The 23,395-nt window shown below is 38.3% G+C and overlaps 1 protein-coding gene across 6 annotated transcripts in view; it reads right to left on the reverse strand.

Annotated features, from left to right (window-relative positions):
* MRE11 (MRE11 homolog, double strand break repair nuclease) overlaps window positions 1-23,395 on the reverse strand; it is a 76,845-nt gene that overhangs the window by 38,416 nt on the left and 15,034 nt on the right. For 5 of the 6 annotated variants that reach the window (XM_046015426.1, XM_046015425.1, XM_046015427.1 and 2 more), the window contains 9 exons: window positions 21,924-22,011; window positions 20,636-20,777; window positions 16,740-16,854; window positions 12,493-12,678; window positions 11,122-11,293; window positions 9,761-9,841; window positions 5,985-6,111; window positions 3,092-3,192; window positions 1,493-1,666 (listed from right to left, as the gene is read on the reverse strand). In XM_046015426.1, the coding sequence (XP_045871382.1) occupies window positions 1,493-1,666; window positions 3,092-3,192; window positions 5,985-6,111; window positions 9,761-9,841; window positions 11,122-11,293; window positions 12,493-12,678; window positions 16,740-16,854; window positions 20,636-20,777; window positions 21,924-22,011 (1,186 nt within the window). The remainder of the gene's footprint in view (window positions 1-1,492; window positions 1,667-3,091; window positions 3,193-5,984; window positions 6,112-9,760; window positions 9,842-11,121; window positions 11,294-12,492; window positions 12,679-16,739; window positions 16,855-20,635; window positions 20,778-21,923; window positions 22,012-23,395) is intronic. The other variant, XM_046015428.1, reaches the window with a different exon arrangement.

The following is a 23,395-nucleotide window of genomic DNA, read 5'->3' on the forward strand; positions in this document are numbered from 1 at the left end:
TATACCCAGCGTATTTGGCATGGAATATTATTAGTTGCATACCAACATCTCAAGGCTTTAAGAGAACCATGTTGACTAATTAAAAGCACTAAAATCAAAGTCAAAGGGAATGAGTCTTAAAAATGTTTCGTTCTGCTTAGAGGGAATCCAGAGGATACAGAAAATGATACTCTATAATCTCATTACCTGAATATAACCAATGATAACGTCTGGAATATTTTCTTTTATTCTTCACACATACACACACACTTGCATATAAAATAAAAATTACTGGAATCACATTATATATAGTTTTAAATCTATAGCATTCTTTCCCTGCATAACATTGGAAATATTTCTCCATGTTCTTCAAAAGTGCAATTTTTAATGGCTGCACAGTATCCAGTGTTTATGTACCCACATTTACTTCATAAAAAATTTTCCAAATTTTCCCACCACAGGCCATACTTAGATAAATTACTGCATACACAAATTTCTACCTCACTGTTGTCTTGGGAAAGGGCTGAGTTAAATGAATCTTAAGCCTCTTGATATACCCTGACAAACTGCCTTTCAATGCAGCAGCTCAAACTTGATACTCCCACCAGCAGCATACTAAATACTTTTTCTCAAACTGCTGTCACTCTGACAAATAAAAAACAACATCTCAGTTCCTTTGAACATCATTTTCACACGCTTATTACCACTTTAATTTCTTTTGTGAACCACTTATTCAAGTCTTTTTTCATTGTTTCTACTGAAATGTTTACTACTTTTCTTAACATTTACTAAGGTACTTCAATATTGTGGCTGTCAACCTTTCTTTTGCCCATATACAAGTATTTTCCCCATAATACATTTTGTTTTTTGATAATCTGACACACAATCATTTGCAATTTCTGTGCAAACTTAAAGAGCTTCTCCTCTGATCTTTCCACTGCTTTTATGCTCAGAGATGAATTTGAATTTCTAGATAAAATACCAAATCTCAAACAAAACTCACTAAAAAATTGAAAAGAACAGAAGTTTTCATCCTGAACCTGTAAAGTTCATTTTAAAGCATTTTCGGGCGCCTGAGTGGCTCAGTGGGTTAAGCCTCTGCCTTTGGCTCAGGTCATGATCTCAGGGTCCTGGGATCGAGTCTCGCATTGGGCTCTCTGCTTGGCAGGGAGCCTGCTTCCTCCTCTCTCTCTCTCTGCCTGCCTCTCTGCCTACTTGTGATCTCTGTCAAATAAATAAATAAAATCTTAAAAAAAAAAAAAAAAGTATAGCATTTTCATGATTTCCAGGAGAAGATACTATCTGTGGAGAACAAAGCTAACATTTAATGGGTTTCAACCATGATTCTGTTCTAGACCTTTTCTACTTTAATCCTCATTTCACAAGCTCAATTTTATAGATGAGGAAACGAAACAAATCAAAGAGGCTAAAGGGTGGTTTAATAGAAAGAAAAGTCAGGGCTACTCTTAAGGAGAGAGCGTCTAATTAGATTTTTCCACCCCAAAATGGTTACCTCTTCATCGATTTTATCTTCTAGGGCATCAATATGACGCTCTTTAAGAAATCGTTGTGTTTTTTCCAACTGGTATTTCACTAATTCCTCTATGGCATCTTTTTCTTCCTTGTCCACAAATTCTTGTACTGCTTCACCCATTCCCCTTTCTGTTAGAAGTGAGAGCTGCACATTCTGTAAAAGAGGTACAAATCAATGGATGCAGAAATCAGTATCTATTCCTTAACAAATAATTCTATACAAGCTAGGAAAATTAGAGTATAATGTTACAGGGGAAAAGACAAAAAAGTTATCTAGCTGCTGAAGGGAAAACAAATAAAAACACAAAACAAAACAATGGACAATAAGTAAGTCTACTAATAAATTTTACAGGCCAGAAAAAGCCAAGTACAAGTAAGAAGTGAGAGTAGTGTTTAAGACAGGTGGGAAAGCAGAGGCCTGAGTGGTTGAGCTGTAGAGTCCTGAAACGTAACTGATGTTTAAGAGATTATTAGCTTAACCAGTGTAGTGGGCAGAGTAACGGCCCCTTAAAGACGCCCACATCCTTATCTCTGGGCTGTGAATATGTCATACGGCAAAGGAAAACTATGGTTGGTTACAGATGGAATTAAGGTTGCTAATCAGCTGGCTGTGCAATCAGCAGATTACCAGGGACTAGGCAGGTGGACCCAGCATAATCATGAGCATCCTTAAAAGTGTAAGAGGGAGGCTGGAGGAGGAAGTTAGAGGGAGATCTGACTAGAGGAAAATGGCCAGAGAAATGTAACACTGCTCGCTTTGTAGGTGGAAGGAGGAGGCTGTTGGCCCAGAAATGTGAACACCTCTAGAAACTAGAAAAGACAGAAAGTGGATTTGCCCCCTCGAGTCTCCAGAAAGAACACAACCCTGCTGACACCTGGATTTTAGGCCAGTGAGACTGGGTCAGATTTCCGACCTACAGAACTATAAGATAACAGATGTGTTTTTTTGTTTTGCAAGATTTTTACTTATTTACCTGACAGACAGAGATCACAAGTAGGCAGAGAGGCAGGCAGAGAGAGAGGAAGGGAAGCAAGCTCCCTGCCCAGCAGAGAGCCCGACGTGGGGCTCGATCCCAGGACCCTGGGATCATGACCTGAGCCGAAGGCAGAGGCTTTAACCCACTGAGCCACCCAGGCGCCCCAACAAATGTGTTTTATTTTCAATAATTATGTTTGTGGAAATTTGTTTCAGCAGCAACAGGCAATTAATAGAACCAGATCTTAAAGGCACACAAACTCATGACAATGAAAGTAGCTTCACCATCCTGTGCTGTCTTTAGTTCTGAAATTACATCTAGATACAAGAGAAATAAATCCTGGATTCAGAAACATGCAGCAGAGATAAAAAGGAAGAGCAAAACAACAACAACAATAATAGCCAAAATAATACCATAATTAAGCACTGATTTTCCTTGATGAAGAGTAACCAGAAGTGAATGTAATTCATTTTCCCACTTAGTTCATGGACACATTGTGAAGATCCCTTTTGCTGCAAGTATCCATTATACATATCCCGAATTAAAGTCGGTTATCCTCAGAGAGCCATTCTTCAACATGTAGGCTGTAATTAAGAAAGTACCTTCTCTGCAGTCTGAAAATACTGTTTGACAAGGTCTTCCACTCTTAGGGTTGTTCCTTCTGAAGGTTTTGTAATGAGCTTCCGAAAGTTGATCTCTTCTCCTAGAAAAAAGAAGTTCGTGGAAAAACAGTAGCTTCTGGGACAGTTTGAAAGTGCCCAAATTCATGGCAAGTTTGGCTCAGTACAGGAGATAAGGCCAGACTTGGTTAAGGATCAGCTTTCTCAACATGGGTAAGTTTTGAGGCAAAACATGGCATTACTGCTAACAGCTGCAGTCTTCCTCAAAATGTGTATTTCTTTACCTATCTCCAAGTCTTATGTCTCCTATAGCTATTCTCAAAGGGTGATCTTCAGACTTGATATCTGAGACCATTTCAGGAGATGTCCAGGGACAACGCTCCTTTTGTAACGACACCAAGATGCTATTTGCCTGTTCCGCTATGTTGCCATTTGCCCCGATGATAAAAAAAAGCAATTGTGGGTTCCTTATTGCAAGTCAAGGGAGTGCCTTGGAACTGTACAACACTGACCGCCACATCCACACAGCTCCAAGCAAAACAAAGAAAGCCAGTTTCACTTAAGAATGTCCTTAATGAAACTGCAGAAATTATTCATTTAGTTAAATCTCAGCCCTTAAATATGTTCCTTTTTAATATTCCGTGAGACAAATGGAATGTCTGCTTACAGCACTTCTGCTGCATTCCTAACTGGGAGAGCTGCCTTAAAAAAAAAAACAAAAAACAAAAACAAAAACTCCAAAGAGTACTGGTAGGAAGCCAAGAAGCAGAGGGTCCAGGACTTACTCTGCTGATAACCTTTGTCAGGAAAACAAATATTAACCGTCTAGCGGATGTTGGTCATGAAAACACAAATGGTGAAAAATGACAGGATCCCTGCTGGTAAGGGCACGTTATGAAAATAAAGGCAGGAAATGCTATGAGAGATAAAAACAGAGAGTACGACACACACAGAAGAAATACTCTGGTTCTTCTCAGAGAAGACTGAAAATAATGTGCACGTATCAGATGCAGCTATCATTTGAATCAAGACTGCAGAATAAGTAAGATTCACTAAGCAACACAGGGAAAAGAAAAAAGTACTTGAGGCAGAGGGAAAAATATGTGGCCTGGAGGGTAAAGAGGCATGACGTTCAGTGTGCTTCTTGCAAAGTGCCTGAAGGCTGTGAGCAGAAATCTTTTTCAAATCTCAAGGGGGTTAAAAAACAAACAAAAAAAACAACCTCAAAGACAGCAGAATTAACACAGCTTCCTAAGTATGATCACTACATTTTATGATGCTGACACTATGTTTAGACTATTTACACATATCGTATCATCTAATCCTCACCATGACTCTATGCGGCAGGCTCAGTCATTATCCTGATTTCACAGACAAGATCAAACATCAGAGAGCTTATGTAATTTGTACAATGTCACACAGGTACTTGAGAAGTGAAGCTGGCCAAAGTAACAAAAAATGCTTTCAATGAGACATGTGAAAGCGTTGTTGTTTCTGTTTAGCAATTTATGTTTAAACCAAAAAGGAACAATTAGAATAAAACTATGTATGAAATTCAGGTAACAATGTACTAGTTCTATAATCTGTATTATGATGAATGCTATACCCATAAAATCTCAAGGTATTGATAAGGATGGACAATTAAAGTAAACCACTATCAACAAGTAACTAGATGAAACTCACAGCATAAGAAAATAATTATCTGATAAGGATTTTTTCCTAAAACAGTATTTTATGAGTTCCATTTAAATATCTGAATGAATGTTTCAGGTTGTTTAATACACAAAGAATTTGGTCACAACTTGACACTTGAAAATTGAAGCTTATTAATAAAAAAAACCTAAATAGCTTTACCTAAAAAACAAGGGCCATATTTTTCTATAAAAATTCTCTGACTCGGGGCGCCTGGGTGGCTCAGTGGGTTAAGCCGCTGCCTTCGGCTCAGGTCATGATCTCAGGGTCCTGGGATGGAGTCCCACATCAGGCTCTCTGCTCAGCAGGGAGCCTGCTCCCCTCTCCCTCTCTCTCTCTCTCTGCCTGCCTCGCTATCTACTTGTGATCTCTCTCTGTCAAATAAATAAAAAAATATTAAAAAAAAAAAAAATTCTCTGACTCGATAGCTTTAAGATCATATTTCTTACAAAAAAAGCACTATTTCAGCTGGACGGCCTATTTTTATAAATGCATTTAAAATAAGTGCAATTCGTTTTTATGAAATTTAATTAGAAATTAATTATCTGATCATGAGAAACACTAAACTATAAGATACTTCTTATTCCAAAAGACTGGAGTCTTCCTAAATTTTGTATACTCAAAAGCTGAAATACTTGATGCAAAATTTGAGTATATTCTCTGAACGCTAATAACGTACTGACAATAATATATATATTGAGCAATAAATCTTTAAAGATATTTATTTATTTATTAACAGAGAGATCACAAGTAGGCAGAGAGGCAGGCAGTGAGAGGGGGAAGCAGGCTCCCCACTGAGCAGAGAGCCCGATGTGGGGCTTGATCCCAGGACCCTGAGATCATGACCTGAGCTGAAGGCAGAGGCTTTAACCCACTGAGCCACCCAGGCACCCCGAGCAATAATTTTAAAGTCTGTATGCACTGTTACTCAGCAGGCAGAACTGTTTCTAAAAACTGTATCTATAGAGAAAGTCTTCCCTTTCTTCACTGTTATCTTCAGGTTTGAAACAATTGCTATCGAATTTTTAGAAGACAAAATATTTAATTATTCCAACTGAGAGTTTAAGATATTAGAAATAATCATATAAAAATATTTTCATTATTTTCTACTTCTTTTACTAAAGACTGAATTTTGTAAACCCTGCAAAAAGCGTTTTTTAATTTGTGAAAATAACTAGCTTACCTGTGTTTTCCTTTTGCTCTCTACGCCTAAAAAAATGGATAACATCTTTTGGATTAGCTACCCGATCCACAAATTTCTGGCTAAAACGAAGAACACTGAAAGGCTCAAAACCTCCACTATAGTCCACCTGGAAATATAAAACAAGCTATGAAGGCCAGATACAACAGTTTACCAATTTCATTATTTACATTTATGCTCAATACTTTAAAGTTAATAGACGTTCTATAATTCATTCTAAAGATCATGATGGTGTTAATACATTTTATTCTACTGAGAAAATAAAGCTTCGAAGGTTTATGAATTTACACAAGACATTTTGCTTGACAGACCTGAAGTACAGGAAGTATTCCACAAGGTATGAATGATAACATTTCCCTATGATAACACTAAGAGCCTAGGCACTGGGAGTACCACCTAGAAAGGAGGTGAAATTTCTAAACATAAATGTTTAAACTTTCAAAACAGAGGGAAAATTCTCCACTTAAGTAAAATGCCAGCCCTACATGCATTAATTAATTGGTTTATCATCTTAGGGGTATACTTTCACTAACTTAGGGGTCAGAAAGAAATGCTGGGAAAATCCACGCAGGAAAAAAGTCCAACCTGTTAGCTTTGAGAAACGATTACCTTCAAAGCATGGTATCTATCTAGAAGTCACAGTCAGGCAGGCTCTTTCTAAGTTAAGAAGTTTACAGCCATACAGAGACCTTTCCAAAGAGAAATGCATACCACATTTCCCTCCCCCAAGAGATATAATCATTTCCCCAAACTAGCTGTTCTAAAAACAGGCTCTGGGAACAGGCATCGTACCACATCACTAGCCTATTGAAACCTCCCTACCCTCCAACCAGTTTACACCGTTCATCACACTTAGCACTAGTTGGCATTTTGTTCATTTATTTGCTATTTATTTTTTATATCTCTCCTCACCCCTCCACCTTCCGTAAGACAGATATATTCAAAACCCCCTGTTTTGTTGTCACTGTGTCCCCCAGCATGCAGAACAAAATGTACTCAGAAAGTATTTGTTTACTGAATCATAAAATTAATGAGGGTCCCTTAGTTGATACAATGTACTCTTAGACTATTACTAATGAAAATATCTGTCCTTTCATTTCATGAGTGATTTAATAATTCAGAGGAAAAGGAATGCCAATTCTCTATTTAACTGTGCTGGCTTCTAATGGTATAAGGTGGACACAGATGGGAAACATGGCATCTTCTGCCTCGATAAAGAGAACTATGTGGTTCTCTCTGAGCAACTACGCATTACACCTCTACAGCAACCATGATAATAAAAAAGAAAATGCTAAATGCTCAGGCTATTGGGTCTCCCCAAAACTCTTCATACATTTTATCAGTGATACTCCAGCTTAGGTTGGTTTATAATTTTCTGCTCCTAAGAGTCCAAAAACTCATTCACTAAGCAAACTTTACTGAGGAGTCCACAATGTACTGGGCACTCCACTAAGGCCCAGAGATATAGCCATAAAGAAGTTTAATCTTGTTTGTCAAGAAATTCACAGGCTGACTGAGAGGATAAACATGTAAATAACTAAGTACAAGCAGAATGGGGTTGGTGCTTAACAAGTACATACAAAGCAGACCAAGGGCACAAAGGTAGAAGCGCTGATCCTGAAGGGAGGTCCAGACAGGCTCTTGGAAAAGGGGAAAGCTTTAAGTGGATGCTGAAGGAAATACTACGGAAGGAGAGAAGCACATTGCACAGCAGGATCAACATGAGTGAAGGTACGGAAGAGTAGAATAAACTCCACTGGACCCAGGGAGCAGTAACTTTTAGCCTAATGTAGCTGGAACTTAGAAGGCTCTGGCAGAAAAAGGAGGTCAGTTTTGACCAGATCATGAAACCCTTGAATGCCATGCAAGACTTGTTCCTATTAGTAAGAGGAGATCATTAAGTAATTTTTAGCAGGAAAGACTTGTAAGATTATGTTTTACCAAGGTTACTTTGGCATTAGTGTGAATAGGCTGGGGTGGGGGAAGGGAGAAACTGAAGGCAGAGTCAGGAAAGAAGCTACATTTATAAGCCAGAAAAGAGAAAGTCAGGGCTCAACTTCAGCAATGACGATGGGTACAGAAAGGACCAGATTACTTACTGTGCAACAGGTGATTATTTAATTCACTTTGATCCTATAACTATATGAGGTAGAAACCAAGGGACAAAAGATCCAACTGCCTGAGGTCATAAAGCAACCCTGGCATTCTGGCTCTAGACTGTACTCTTTATCTTCACACTATATATCCCAAAGTATCTCAAATTTTAACATGCATACAAATCTCTTAGGGATCTCATTAAAACGCAGTTCAGCGGGTCTGATGTAGCGCCTGAAATTCTCCATTTTAAAAAATTTCCCACGGGAGGGGCACCTGGGTGGCTCAGTCGTTTGGGCTTCTGACTTGTGATTTTGGCTCGGGTCATGATCTCAGGGTTCTGAGATCAAACCCCACATCTGGCTGCCTGCTAGACATGTAGTCTGCCTGGGATTCTCCCTTGCCCCTTGCCCTCTGCTTCTTTCTCTCCCTTGCCTCTCTATAAGTAAGTAAATAAATACATAAAGCAGTAATTGTTAGAAAGAAAGAAAGAGAGAAAGAAGAGTTTCTCAGGTGATGTCAGTGCTGCTGCTTTGACTACTTCTTAAGTATCAGGCTTGGTGGTGGGGGGTAAGGGTGGGGGAGGGGGTTTTTGGACCTCAACAAGGATGTCTAAGCTGGAGGTAAAGATGTGGGCATCATCACTCTATAGGTGGTCCTTAAAGCCATACGCCTAGGCTGAAAAGAAGGCTAAGAGAGAGGTCTGGTCAAATGTAACTCGAAGAAAAGAATGCCAAAGACTGATTCAGCCAGATGAAAATAAGCTACTACCTTTGACAACTGAACGCTATCTTTTCCACCTGAGATGATGGCATCAGAGCCTTGGTTATAGTGGACTGAGGAACAGAATGTTAAATGAGCAATTAAGGACTACGTATTTTGAGGAGTTTGGAAGAAAATAAAAACAAGGGCAGAACTATTTGAAGGGAAAGGCACAGGGACCAAAAAAAAAAAAGAGAAAGAGGTCTGTTACTTTTTTTAAATGATGACTGAAACGAGTAAGTAGGTTTACAGGCAAAGGAAGTGCTTCAATTTCTTTAAATTTTTTAATATTCTCAAATAATTAATTCTTTCAGCGTATTTCTCAAGTACTTGCTATATGCCAGAACTGTTCTGAGATCTCTGGGTACATTAGTCAACAACATTCACAAAGTTCCATGCTCTCATGGAGCTCACAGTTTTGTAGTTGAGGACACACAAAAATACACTGCGTATAGTAGGTTAGGAGGATGTGTTGTGGAGAACAAAGAAAGGGAGGGTAAGTGAAATCAGGAGTGCTGGTGAGAAGATGTGCGGGTGCCATCTCATTGAGGGGGGCCTCACCAAGCAGACATGAAGGGAGTGTGAGAGGACAACTGCAGAACACCACAGGGAGTAAGGGGAGAGAGGTAGTAAAAGATGGAGTCAGATCCTGCCAACTTATTAAACAGAACAAGAGACTATTCAGAAAATGAAAAAAATAAGAAAAAAAATTAAACTTATCAGAATCAAACTACGATTAACTCAAATCCTGACAGCTTTATTATTTCTGGTGCCAGAAGGTGATTGCTCTTATTATTGTATATACTTTCCTTACTAACTTATAAAACAAAAAAATTTATGGAAACCGTTTAAGTACTGTCCTCTGAAAATCAATAAAGTTAATTTCTCTACACAGAACTTACTCGCAGTCGGATAATGGGCTTCTCTGGCTGTCCAGAATTTCCCAGACGTTCTCGCTCAGCGTTTTCAAGCATTTCTTTAATCTCAAAATAAAAATATTGTCATGACTTGGGGGAAGGATACTACTGGCATCTAGCGGGTTAAAGGTCAGAGAGGTCATTGTAGGATTGAACTCCTACAATGCAACCTCCCACAACAAGGGATTACCTGGGCTAAAAGGTCAGTTATATCAAGGCTAAGAGACCTGATGTAGGCCTGACCAACCAAGCCATTTTCCACCTCCCAAGGACACATATAAGACCTCAGTCCAACAGAACTCCTAGGATTTGATTTGCAAACACTCAGGAAACAGGCTCTTTCAGCTCTAAGGACATTGTGAGTCTGGGTGCGACCCTGTGGACATACCTTCCTCAGGGTGAAGCTTCAGCAGCTACCTACAGAGTGTCACAGGGGCTAAACACAGAAACAGACACAGAAACTGCAGTCTTAATGTGAGTTTTTGGGTCTAATCCTCTTGAAACCAGCATACTCAGCTATGTGAGTTACATGTGAGTTACATGCCCTGGGAAGGCTGTAACACTGAATGAATGATTTCATCTCAGGTTCAGTTCTTCTTTCCATAAAATTCAGACAACAGGATCTACCTACCGACAGCATTGATGAGTGGATTAAATGCAAAATGCTGTCAACAGTGCCCAGGATATATATACAATCGATGAATATCAGTGATAATTTTAAGAATTACAGTTGACTGTCAGCAATTAATGGTATTAAGCTGTCCATTTACATACTATTAAGTGCATTCACACAACCTCTGCAGCAGCTCTAGAATTTCTCGGAGGTTGGGGAGGGGGAACCTGCATGGAAGGTGAGGTATGGTACTATGCCAAAGCTACGAGGCACATAACAGGCACATTTAAAGATCTCATTGGAGGCAGCTGTCAGGGTGAAATGGATGCTTCACAGAGATGAGATTATTATAAATGCTAAGGCTTTCCTCATCCTCCACTGTATCTTCCCATTCACCAACAAAAGCCACTGCTTGCTTTCAGAAATAAAATGAACAAATTACCAAACCAGAATAAAAACAAGGAAAAGATTATGTGTAGATTTTTGAGGAAGAGGACTGGAACTGAGAGGGGGCTTAATTAAAGTTTCTTCTATGTTTAACATTCTTCCATCTCCAAGACTAGAAAAAAGGTCTTTGATACAATTGAACTCATTTATGGAACAACAGTGCTTCCTTGTGGGCTTCATGAGACTGGAACAAGTACAAAGACTTCTACTCCACGGAAGTATTTAATTCAATGTAAATCACCTCTCAGCTAAAGCAGATCTCATCGACCTTTATCTAGAGGATTACCTTCTCGAAGCAGAAGCTCTGTATGGCCTGAGTTACTTTAGGATTATCTGGGTTAAAAATGTCTGGATGATCAACCAGAACAATATCCTCCATGAAAAACTGTCGCACTGTGTGAAGAGGAATTTTCTGCATATTCATCTTTCTTCCTTTTATTCGCAGCAAACCGACATGTCTGAAATGAGGAGGCAAATGAAAGTAATCAGACTGTAAATTTTCTCAGGAAAATGTACACACCAAAACTACTGTATCTCTAAATTCCTACAGAATATTTCTCCATAAAAGCATCATTTTAAAAAAATCTTTTAACAACTTAATGCTGTATCATCAGAAAAAAAATGTTAACATTCATCCACAGAATAAAATCCACTCATACCTCCCTGCCTGAACAAATATAAACTCTAGTGAGGGAAGATGACAGTAGGTAGGACACAACGTTACCAGACCGTGACAAACGGCCAGACTATGCCACATACATGGATTATGTGTGAGCGTATACATACACACACACATAAAATGAATTAGCAGAACTCTGAAGAAAAAAAGCCAAATTTACATCCTACTACCATATTCTTTAAACCTGTTATTATCATCATAACAATCAAAATCTGAGTGGATTCAAAAGGTAAAATCCATTATAAAAATGGGGCTTATTTGCCGTTAACTACTTTATCATATAATTCCGCTAAAGAATGAAAATAAATAATAATTTAATATTATTTAATATTTATATAAACTAATAATTTATATTAATATTAAATATATAATTTAATATTTATTTAATTTATAAATAATAATTTGCAATAAATGTTGCATTTGTAACCAGAAAAATCTCAATTAAATGGCATACAGTGAATTTGTTTATAAATGGACTCTGTGAAATTGGTAATCATCATCCACAACATTCTTTTTTTTTTTTTTTTTTTTTTAAAGATTTTATTTATTTATTTGACAGAGAGAGATCACAAGTAGACAGAGAGGCAGGCAGAGAGAGAGAGAGAGAGGGAAGCAGGCTCGCTGCTGAGCAGAGAGCCCGATGCGGGACTCGATCCCAGGACCCTGAGATCATGACCTGAGCCGAAGGCAGTGGCTTAACCCACTGAGCCACCCAGGCGCCCCATCCACAACATTCTAACTTGAAATTTAATTAGTAAAAGTGTTAGCCCTGAATATGCCTAATAAGCAACAAAATAATTAACACTTTTGGGACACTCTCCTTTAAGATCCGGGAAACTAGTAAGACTACATCAAATAATCAATCTTCCTAAAGAAGTCTATCATATAAAAAACCATCAGTACTTTGAACCTGTAGGATGATTATAGCAAGAGATTTGTTTATTCTAATTGATTTGCAAAATATAATAAATTACTTACTTCTTTACAGTTTCTCCTGGGGAAAGAGAAGTAACCACTGAACTTCCAGGTTGTGATACATAAAAGAGTTGCTGTTCATTTTTGGTCGGAGCTATTTTACACTCATGTTCATGGCCCCAGATAACAAGATCAATAAAGTCATCCAAAAATTGCTCTGGAATGAAGTTAGTACTTCCGTGTTTACTCCTATACAAAGATTTTAAAAAATAAATATAAACAGCCAGAGCTATAGGAACACTTCATATTAAGAAAAGCTATACAGATCTTTCTTTCTCCATCCATTAAAGCCTTATTACAACTCTTATTTGTGCCAGAAACTATTCAAGGGATTAGGGGTGCGAAGATAATACCTAGTTCCTGCTCTCGACAGGTTTACAAATTTGCAGGACACAGACAGGTAGGAGCCACAAAAGAGAAACTGGTCAGTTCCACACTGAGAGGCAAACTGCAAAAGGCTTTACAGAGGGCAAGTCAGAAAAGCATGAGCTTCATCTAGTGTGGCTGAGCAGAACGAATGCAGGGAAGAGCTGGAAGTGAAATTAGAAAAGCAGCAGCATGGGCTCAATCAATAGTGGAAACATATAAATTGATTTGATTATTCATAGAGGCAGAAAATGAAAGTGAGTTAAATCTAAACTTTGTAGAATAAAAACAAATCTCTAAATATGCCCAGCCATTTTTTAACATGTTTATTGAAAAGAATGGAAGTAAGAATTTCAGTCTTACCTGAGAGATGAGTTTTCAATACTAAATAAAATATTATGTGAAGATTTGCAAACTCTGGTTTTATACCTAGATTAGCTGTTATTATTAAAGGATACATGAGAACCCAAAGTGAGGAAAGGCAAGAAGTTTTCCCTAATACTGACTTTATCACTGGGAATTTATTAAGTGTCCAAATACTTCAACCTAGCATTCACTTAAGGCAAATCAACATTCATTCATTCAACAAATATTTCCTGTGGGTCTACTCTGTGCCAGGTGTCCCAGGCCTCTTCTAGATACCAAAGACATAGCACGGAACCAAGTCCTTGCTAGTGGAGGAACAAGCAATAATACAATATGTACATGTGTGTGCATGTGTACTCACACTTAACCTGTCAGGTGGTGGTGGTGCTGTACAGAGAGATGAAGAAGTGACGCAGAATGGGAATGCTACTAAGCTACTATGGTAGTTAGGATAGGCTGCTCTGTCGCGTGACACGTGAGCAGAGAACCGCAACAAGGGATCAAGCATGCAAGGGAAGAAAGTTCTAGAAAGAGGGCTAAGTCCTGGGCGAGTCCTAGAGCAGATGGGTAGCAGAGGTGGTGAAGCGGGAACGTATTCGGCGAGTTCAAGGACCACAAGGAGAGGAGCATGGCAGAGCAGAAGGAATGCAAGGAAGAGCTGAAAGTGATCACACAAGCTGCAGGCTCCTGTAGCTAAGGATGTTTTTAGGTAAAAAAAACCCCTACCTAGGGTATGACATAATCACAGTTACTGAAGAAACAGATAACTCGAATACTATACGATGTAACTGTGCTTTCAAAGAACACTGACTCCTTCACAGAAGAGGGAACATTATACTTGTGAACTGACTGATTTGTGACTTAAAAGTTGACCAAAACAAAACAAAACAAACAAATAAAAAGCTGACCAAAACATTCTGATGGAAGTATTTTGTATGACAAAGTCCTCTTCTGCTTTGGAGTCTACTTTCTTTTTCAGCCAGAGAAAGAAACCGCTCATGTAGAGACAGAAATGGGAAATAAAGCAAAATGTAAAAGGCTCATGAGAAGCCACTCACTAGGACAAACCCTGCTTTTTATAAGTCCATTGAAGCAATAAAAAAGTACGTAAGAATGCAGAGGGTGACAAATGACCCAACAGTATTACAGAGAACTGCATAATCACGTTGAAGGGGCTGGGGGAAAAGGAGCTGGCCTTTTGTGGTCAAAACACAAGTGGTGTTTTGACTACATATAATAAGGCTAAAGACTAAACTAACTTACATAAACACTGTACACTCATTGATAAAGTTGTTTCTCATGGGTAGAGGTCAGCAATTTTGAAATTACCTTATATGTCAACCAAGACTGAAAAAATTAAGTAAATATATTACAGATAATATGATCCAAGTTTCTAACTGTTAGACAAAGAACTCCCAAATAAGAAAAGGGAGAAGACAAACTTTTGCTTGCCTGTGTGTTTTTAACAGCTACAGATGTTATATACAGGATATATACACATATTCCCTTCACTCTGATCACTGAGGGCTAAGAGAGTCCCAGCAGCAACAAGCACACCTGGTGGACGTATCTGGGTTTCTAAATACTGTTCTCCAATAAAGGCAAACAGGGATCCTTGGCAAAGTGGTTGACTCCAGGACTAGGGCCAAAAATACAATACGAGCCTGGTGCACCTTGTGGTACCAGAAAGTGAAGGACATGATCAAAAATAAATAAAATGAAAGAGGGCATGCTAAGAGGACAAAGAAGCTAAAATAAAAGAACTCTCAGTGGTCAAAACTGGAACAATTTAGCAACAACAATTAAAAAAAATGCTGATAATTTTGGATTATAACTCAAAGGATAAAATAAATATCCTTAAGTCCATACCAACATAAATAAATAAATAAATAAATAAATGAGAGAGAGAGAAGGGACAAATCTTCCTTATAGAAGAATTTCAATTACTACATGTAGAAAGAATGAGGGGAAATAAAAAAATAACAACTGCAACACCATAGTGTTCATTGCTGGAAATGAGATCCCCCACCAAACACACAAAATTAGAGGGCAAAATTTTTAGGCCAGTGTTTTTCCCAAAATATTTGGGAATAAAGTATTTTTCCCAAAATATTAACTAGGGACCTTGACCCTGGTACAACTTAGCATACACCACCTTCATCAAATTATGAGTGTTAACATCACCAGCAACTAGCCATTATCAACATCATCCCACCCATTCCCATTCCTGATGCTACCATTCCACCTCTCATTCTGACTGAAGTTCCTGGAACCGCTTATGATTTTTTCCTTCTGACTTTTCCCTACTTTGGGAAAGTAGAAAGGTAGCAGAATTGGGAAGCCCAAAGCAAGAGAAAGAACAAACTCCCAGTGCTGCAAAGTTACAGGGAGACTGCACTTATTAAAACTCTGGCCTGCTCCTCCTTCGAAACTCACTGTTTGAGAGCATATATAAAATAGAAGGCTGCCTTGTCAGGCCTTCCTTTCACTGAGTGCTTAGTGGGTTTAAGTACCAGTATTCTGCATTCAGTAAGTGTCTGTTCAATAAGTAATAAATTATATAATCAGGCCCAAATCCCTTTGGATTCTTCCTTGTAACTTCTCAGGTCTGTCCTTTCCACATCACTTTCACTGCCATCATTTCACACTTTAACTACAGTTATCATGGTAAATCTTGCATCAAGTCTTCCTTCTTTTCAGTCGATCCTGAACCCTAACAACAGATCAAACTTCTTCAAAATACTAACAAAAGACAACTGATCTAGCTTTATCTAATGTATTCTAGAAAAATACCTGCCTATATGCACCAGGAGATGCATGTAAGAGTATTCATAACAAAAAGGCTAAAAAAAGCAAGACTCTGGAAATAATACAAAACATTCACCAATATAAGAAAAATTGTAACTGTACAGATCAGTGGAAATTAATTATGCTTTTAAGCATCAAAACGGATGAATCTTAGTAATGTAACGTGGAACATAATAAGCCAGCTACATAAAATACACAGAAGGGTTCCAATTGTTCCAGTTGTACCAAAACTAAATAAAATACTCATGAAAGATAATTATGTGATTAAACAATAGAGAAAAGCAACAGACTGATTAATACAAATTAAAAATAGTGCTTCCCTCTGGGGTAAGCAGAAAGAGAAGGAGTTAGGGAAGAACACGGGATAACACACTGTTAATGTTCTACTTCTCTGCTGAATTTAAAAGTATTCAATTTTATAGTTATTCCTGCACCTTATTCATATGTCATAAACATCTTTACAGATAAGAATGTATTGGAAACATTTCAAAGTGCAGTCACACATGGGGGTATAGCTCAGTGGTAGAGCATTTGACTGCAAAATGCAGTCACACAAAGCACATGGAAGTTTTGCGTGATCCTGCACTGACAACTTTCAAAGAATAAGGAATATTTTACAGAAACACAAAAGCCTAGAAATAGAGATTTGAGGAATCTCAACACTGGACTCAAAAATAAAAAAACAAAAAACAAAAAACGAATACTTTCACCTGTTCTGATGAATCACAAGTAAGTTAAACCAAGAGTTTTCATCTTCTTTTGGTCTCAACATTGTTACTTTTTTATTGACAAACATTCGATAGAGTCTTTCATCTGGAATGGACCCTGAAACAGACATTATTTTAAAACCGTTTTACTTGGTTGAAAAATGAAAGTTTTGCTTCTAACTTATGTGGTTCTCTAAGTATTTCATTTTCTTATCAGAGATATATTTGAAATCTGGAATCATTTACAAAGGAGTAGGTTCCAGGTTCTTGCATGACAGCTGCTGAGAAGATACTTGCATTTTAAAAATGTTTTCCAAGTCAGGCATACATACCTTCAAAATCTGGAAAACATGGAATGAAAATTTGAAGTTTTCTATGAAAACTATTTCTATTTGAAGTTTTCTTAAATTCTTTTTTTTTTTAAATGATTTTATTTATTTATTTGACAGAGAGAGATCACAAGTAGATAGAGAGGCAGGCAGAGAGAGAGAGGGAAGCAGGCCCCTGCTGAGCAGAGAGCCCGATGCGGGACTCAATCCCAGGACCCTGAGATCATGACCTGAGCCGAAGGCAGCGGCTTAACCCACTGAGCCACCCAGGTGCCCCTGTTTTCTTAAATTCTTATTAAAATTTCCAATAATGTTTTTCACTACCCCTTTATCATACATACTTTCCATCTAGTATACACATTGTAATAGATATGTTAAAAAGGATGAGGTAAAAAAAATAAACACTTAAAAATAATATATTTTTTTAAAGATTTTATTTATTTATTTGACAGATATCACAAGAAGGCAGAGAGGCAGGCAGAGAGAGAGAGGGGAGGAAGCAGGCTCCCTGCTGAGCAAAGAGCCCGATGTGGGGCTCGATCCCAGGACCTTGAGACCATGACCTGAGCTGAAGGCAGAGGCTTTAACCCACTGAGCCACCCAGGCGCCCCCAAAATAATATTCTTATATACTGTTTTTAAATAAAGATATTCTGCTTTTTAATAACATAATGACTTTTAAATAATTCTTCCTATACCCCAAAGGATTACCTTAGACTAGTGGAGAAGGCCAACAAAAACAACTAAACAAACAAATTACACTTTTAAATATTATAAAAGGGAAAAAGGATACTAAGAGGGCAAATATCAGTGAGGGGACAGTTGCTACTTTGTGCAGTCCTTAGGGAAGGCCTTGGGGAAAAAGAGCCAATAACGCAGAACCTAAGAACCTGAAAAAGTCTAACTTCTTTAAAAGAAATTTCTAGAGGGCGCCTGGGTGGCTCAGTGGGTTAAGCCTCTGCCTTTGGCTCAGGTCATGATCGCAGGGTCCTGGGGTCGAGTCCCGCATCGGGCTCTCTGCTCAGCAGGGAGCCTGCTTCCCCTCTCTCTCTGCCTGTCTCTCTGCCTACTTGTGATCTCTCTCTCTCTCTGTCAAATAAATAAATAAAATCTTTAAAAAAAAAAAAAAAGAAATTTCTAGAGTGTGACCAATGGAATGAATATTGGAATACAGAACATATAAACTGGAAACAAAAAAGTCAAGGCATAATAGTCCAGGGCATTAGGTTATCTACTTAGGTGCTGAAGTCTTGAGAATGCTGACAAAACTTGAAGATAGGTAGGTGAAAAATTTGAGGGGGAAGGGCAGGGCAGTTTAGCCAATTAGCCTTGAGAGGACAGGATGTTTGCAGACAGGAAAGGGAAGCAGGGAGAAAGGGGATTCCCACCCCACCCATCCCCACTGCTTCTGCCCTAAACTCTGTAAGAAACCTGAGAGAGGCAGAGAAGCATGTGGGACACAGAATCTTAGGGACCAGTTTCCCTGCAGGTTGGGAAGTAGAGATACCATGCAGAGAAGAAACATGATATGAGGGACTTTATTAACTGTAGAGAGAAGGGCCAGGATGAGAATGTGGGGTGGGGGACAGAGTCCAGTTAAGGAGAACAGAACAGGATGAAATGAGAGTTTGGGAAAAAATGGATGACTCGAGCAATACAACAGGTGATCCTGAGGCATAATGGGGTCTGTCTTAGTCTGAATGTGGGAGTAGCACCCATTTTCTGCAGATACGATCCCTTGCACTGCAATGATTAAAATACCTGTTAGCATCTTTTTTTAAATTTAAAAATTTTTTTATAAACATATAATGTATAATTAGCCCCAGGGGTACTAATGAATTGTCAGGTCTGTGAATTGTCAGATTTACACCCTTCACAGCACTCACCATAGCACATACCCTCCCCCATGTCCATAACCCCGCCACCCTCTCTTAGCATCTTTTTAAAAAGTGTATTTCACTCCTTGATCTACCACTTAGGAAATCAGACTTTGATCTCATTTTCCTTCTCTCTAAAATATAGATAACCACGGTATTTTTCTACTTTTTAGAAATTATGAAAACTGGACAAAGACTGTAGACTCCCTAGGGTTAAGTATTTAAATAAACCCCCACTGTAATTATTCTTTTAAAAACATACAAAGAGGGACACCTGGGTGGCTCAATCCGTTAAGCATCTGCCTTCACCTCAGGTCACAATCCCAGGGTCCTGGGATGGAGCCCTATGTTGGGCTCCCTTCTCAGTGGGGAGCCTGCTTCTTCCTCTCCTGCTCCTCCTGCTTGTGTTCTCTCTCTGTCAAATAAAATCTTAAAAGGTATACATCTATATCTATATATGGAGATATATATACACACAAAGAGACTTGCATGAAGTAAACAAGGTGTTCTAAGGCTATCATACTAAAATCACTCGAAGATATAAAAACTATGTTAAGGGGGCACCTGGGTGGCTTAGTTGGTTAAACTTTTGCTTTCGGCTCGGGTTGTGATCCCAGGCTGCTGGGATTGAGCCCCATATGGGCTCCTATTTCTCCCTCTCCCTCTACTGCTCCCTCTGCTTGTGTGCTCTGTCAAAAATATAAATAAAATCTCTTAAAAAAAAAAGAAGACTACGTTAAGGCTACAGTGTGAAATTTTTTCCTAATTTCTCTCGGGGTACTTTACAGTTGATTTAACATGGAATATAATTTTTAAAATTATATACAATAAAAAAAGTAAAGCTATTGCATCATAAAGTATCAAGCTGAACCTAGTCCAAGGAGGACTCAACAAAGAGACTTGGAATGCACTCTAAAAATATTCTTTGATTTCTTTGTTCATATGGAATCAAGCCTAGCAAATAGATTTTTACCTACTGGACACTAAATAAATTGAAGATAGCCAAGCTGATAAAGCACATATTCAGCATTACAGATGATAGCTCTGGACTAGCAATGTTGTAAAAAAATATAACACGAGCCACTAACACAGGCCAATTATGTAATTTTAAATTTTCTACTAACTACATTAAAACAGATAAGAAGAAACAGGTGAAATTAATTTTAATTTATTTTACTTAATCCAAGAGATTAATAAGGCATTTTACATTTTTTTCTACCTCTTTGAAATCAGCTGTGATTTTATATTTACAGCATAACTCTATTCAGACCAGCTGCATTTCAAGTGCTCAATATCTACATGAGGCTGGTAGTTACTATACTAGACAGTGAAGCTTTACACATTTCAAAGACGTCCAAGATACCAAATGCAGTGTTTCTAATTACTCTGTAAGTCTAACATGCAGGATTCTATATCTGAGTCTAAAAGAAAGGAAAAAATCAACAGAAATTAAAGGAATTTTTTTTTTTTTTGCCAAAACGGCTATTAAAAGTAGCATCAAGGGCTAATGGTACTTATTAAATACTAAAAAATTTCAACCAAAACCTTCTATCATTTTTTATAGTCACTCATCAGGAATAGATCTGCCTCACTTTTTTTCTCAAACAGCAACAAAGTTAATTCCAAAATTTGATTTCAGTTGCTGTTTAAGTAACTTATTTATTGACATAAATGATAAAATACAACCATCTTACCTAAGCCATACAGAGCAATTTTTGTGCTTCCTTTTTGGAGCAAAACTGGACTAATGTCAATCTTCTCCACAGACACTGAACGTCCAAAGTGATTTACAAATCCAGCACAACTTAAAATATCCAGGGCGCAGAGTGCATCTGCCTATGCAAAATATTTTCAAAGAATATGAATGTGTATCCAAAAATAAATAACCTACAAATCATATGATTACCTATTAAAGTATATTCCATATACTAACCAAAACATAGATGGATAGCGTCAAAACAAAATTACAACAGTAGAAGCATTTGCTACCTTTCTTCATTTACAAATGACCTACTGCAACTGGAACCACATGCTAAATACAAAGTTAGCATTTCATCAAAACTTCTGATGTAGGGGGAAAAAAAAACCAACTTATGATGTGGGGCACTTGGGTGGCTCAGTCAGTTAAGTATCTGCCTTTAGCTCAGGTTATGATCCCAGTGTCCTGGGATGGAGCCCCACATCAGGCTCCCTGCCCAGCGGCAGTCTGCTTCTCCCTCTGCCCCTCCTCCTGCTCATGCTCACTTGCCCTCTCTCAAATAAAGAAATAAAATCTTAAGAAAAAAAAAACAACTTATGATGTCTTGGCCACCAAAAATAAAAACCAGGGGCGCCTAGGTAGCTCAGCTAGTTAAATGTCCCACTCTTGATCTCAGCTCAGGTCTCCATCTCAGAGGCTAAGTTCAAGTCCCTCATTAAAAAATAAATCAATTAATAAAAGCCAGCCCTGAAATAAGCATTTTGTAATAAAAGCAGACCTCTTAAGCCATGGAGGAAATAATAATAATAATCTATTAATGATCAGATGAAACAAATAATAATAATAATCTATTAATGATCAGATGAAACAAAAATATTTTTAGTGTAGGACCTCTATTACTGCTTCCCTATCAAATGGGCAATAAGACGAACTAATTTAGATTTAAAACTGTTGATGAGAAATCATTTCCTATAGGTAAAATTCTAAGATAAGGGACATAAAAACACCAGGTAAACTATGAAGCTTTATACAAATGTTAGGTATTTATTCCTGCTCCTGGTTACTTATTGTCAACCTCAGCACTAATGAAATAAAAGCATACCGCACACACCAATTATTACTCCAGATTTTGAAAAATTATCTAAAAAGCAGTATAAAAGCTTATATGAATGATACAAAGTTAATTTGACTTTCTGACTCAATTTGACTAAAAATTTCTGGGAAGGACAAGAATGCTTTCCACAAACTAAAGTGACAACAAACTGTAAGAACCCAATGATTACCCCTGTGGGATCATCATGATTGCCATGAATACTAAACACTGGAATCGAAATGTTGAGATTGTCATCTTGGTAGTTCACCCACGGAAACCTTTAAAAAAAAAAAAAAAAGTTAATGTTTCTATGAACACAAAAGCTGTTTTCCCCAATACCCTCCTCTAAAAAATTAATGCAATTATGGGCAAATTGGATGATACAAGTTGGCCATATTAGCACTAGTTTGGCGCTTTAAAAAAATAAAATGACAGGCAAGAATTCATGTCAATTCAAGTTTGAAGCATCTCAAAGCACTACATTTTCTTTTTTTAAGATTTTATTTATTTATTTGACAGATCACAAGTAGGCAGAGAGGCAGGCAGAGAGAGAGGGAGGAAGCAGGCTCCCCAATGAGCAGAGAGCCCGACGTGAGGCTGGATCCTCAAAGTACTACACTTTAAAGAAAACACTGCAAGACAAACCATAAATGACTCTTAATCTCACAAAACAAACTGGGGGTTGCTTGGGGGAGATGGGGTTGGGAGAGGGGGAGGGGGGTTATGGACATTGGGGAAGGTATGTGCTATCATGAGTGCTGTAAAGTGTGTAAACCTGGCGATTCACAGACCTGTACCCCTGGGGATAAAAATACATTATATGTTTATAAAAAAAAAAAATTGGAAGGGGAGGCGAACCATAAGAGACTATGGACTCTGAAAAACAACCTGAGGGTTTTGAAGGGTCAGGAGTGGGAGGTTGGGGGAACAGGTGGTGGGTAATAGGGAGGGCACGTTTTGCATGGAGCACTGGGTGTTGTGCAAAAACAATGAATACTGTTACGCTGAAAAAATAAATAAATTAAAGAAAACACTGCAATATATGGTATTTTTGAGTTATAAGAAAGATAGGTAGGTATACCCGACTAATGAAAAGTGAAGAGACCTTAAGAATTTTGAAAGAAAGTGATGTTGGGGGCCACCGTGATCTAACTTCTCCAAGTTCACCATATCGGCTGGGGTCGTGTGTTTGGATGCCAGGTCCAGAGGGAAACTGATTTTGGAAGACACTCGGGAGGACGGACAGCTGATTTGCAAAATCATGGCTGCAAAGTAGCTGCAGTCTGACCGCTGCGTGTCAGGGACAGAACGCCCCAGAGTCTGCAGGCCATGCATTTTCTTTTAGAACTGGGTGGGCATTGTCTGGTGTCCATGCAAGGAAGGGAAGAGCATTGCTGGGATGGGGTGGGGATCCTGGCACTTGGGTCTCAGGACCTGGGAAGGATAAGACTTCAAGAGTCTCGGGGCGTGTGGGTGGCTCAGTGGGTTAAGCTTCTGCCTTCAGCTCAGATCATGATCTGAGCCCGCATCAGGCTCTCTGCTCAGTGGGGAGCCTGCTTCCTCCTCTCTCTCTGCCTGCCTCTCTGCCTACTTCTGATCTCTGTCTGTCAAATAAATAAATAAAAGCTTTAAAAAAAAAAAAAAAAAAAAGAAAGCCTCGTA

The sequence above is a fragment of the Meles meles genome, chromosome 8 (genome assembly GCF_922984935.1).
Source record: "Meles meles chromosome 8, mMelMel3.1 paternal haplotype, whole genome shotgun sequence".
Taxonomy (NCBI): Eukaryota; Metazoa; Chordata; class Mammalia; order Carnivora; family Mustelidae; genus Meles; species Meles meles.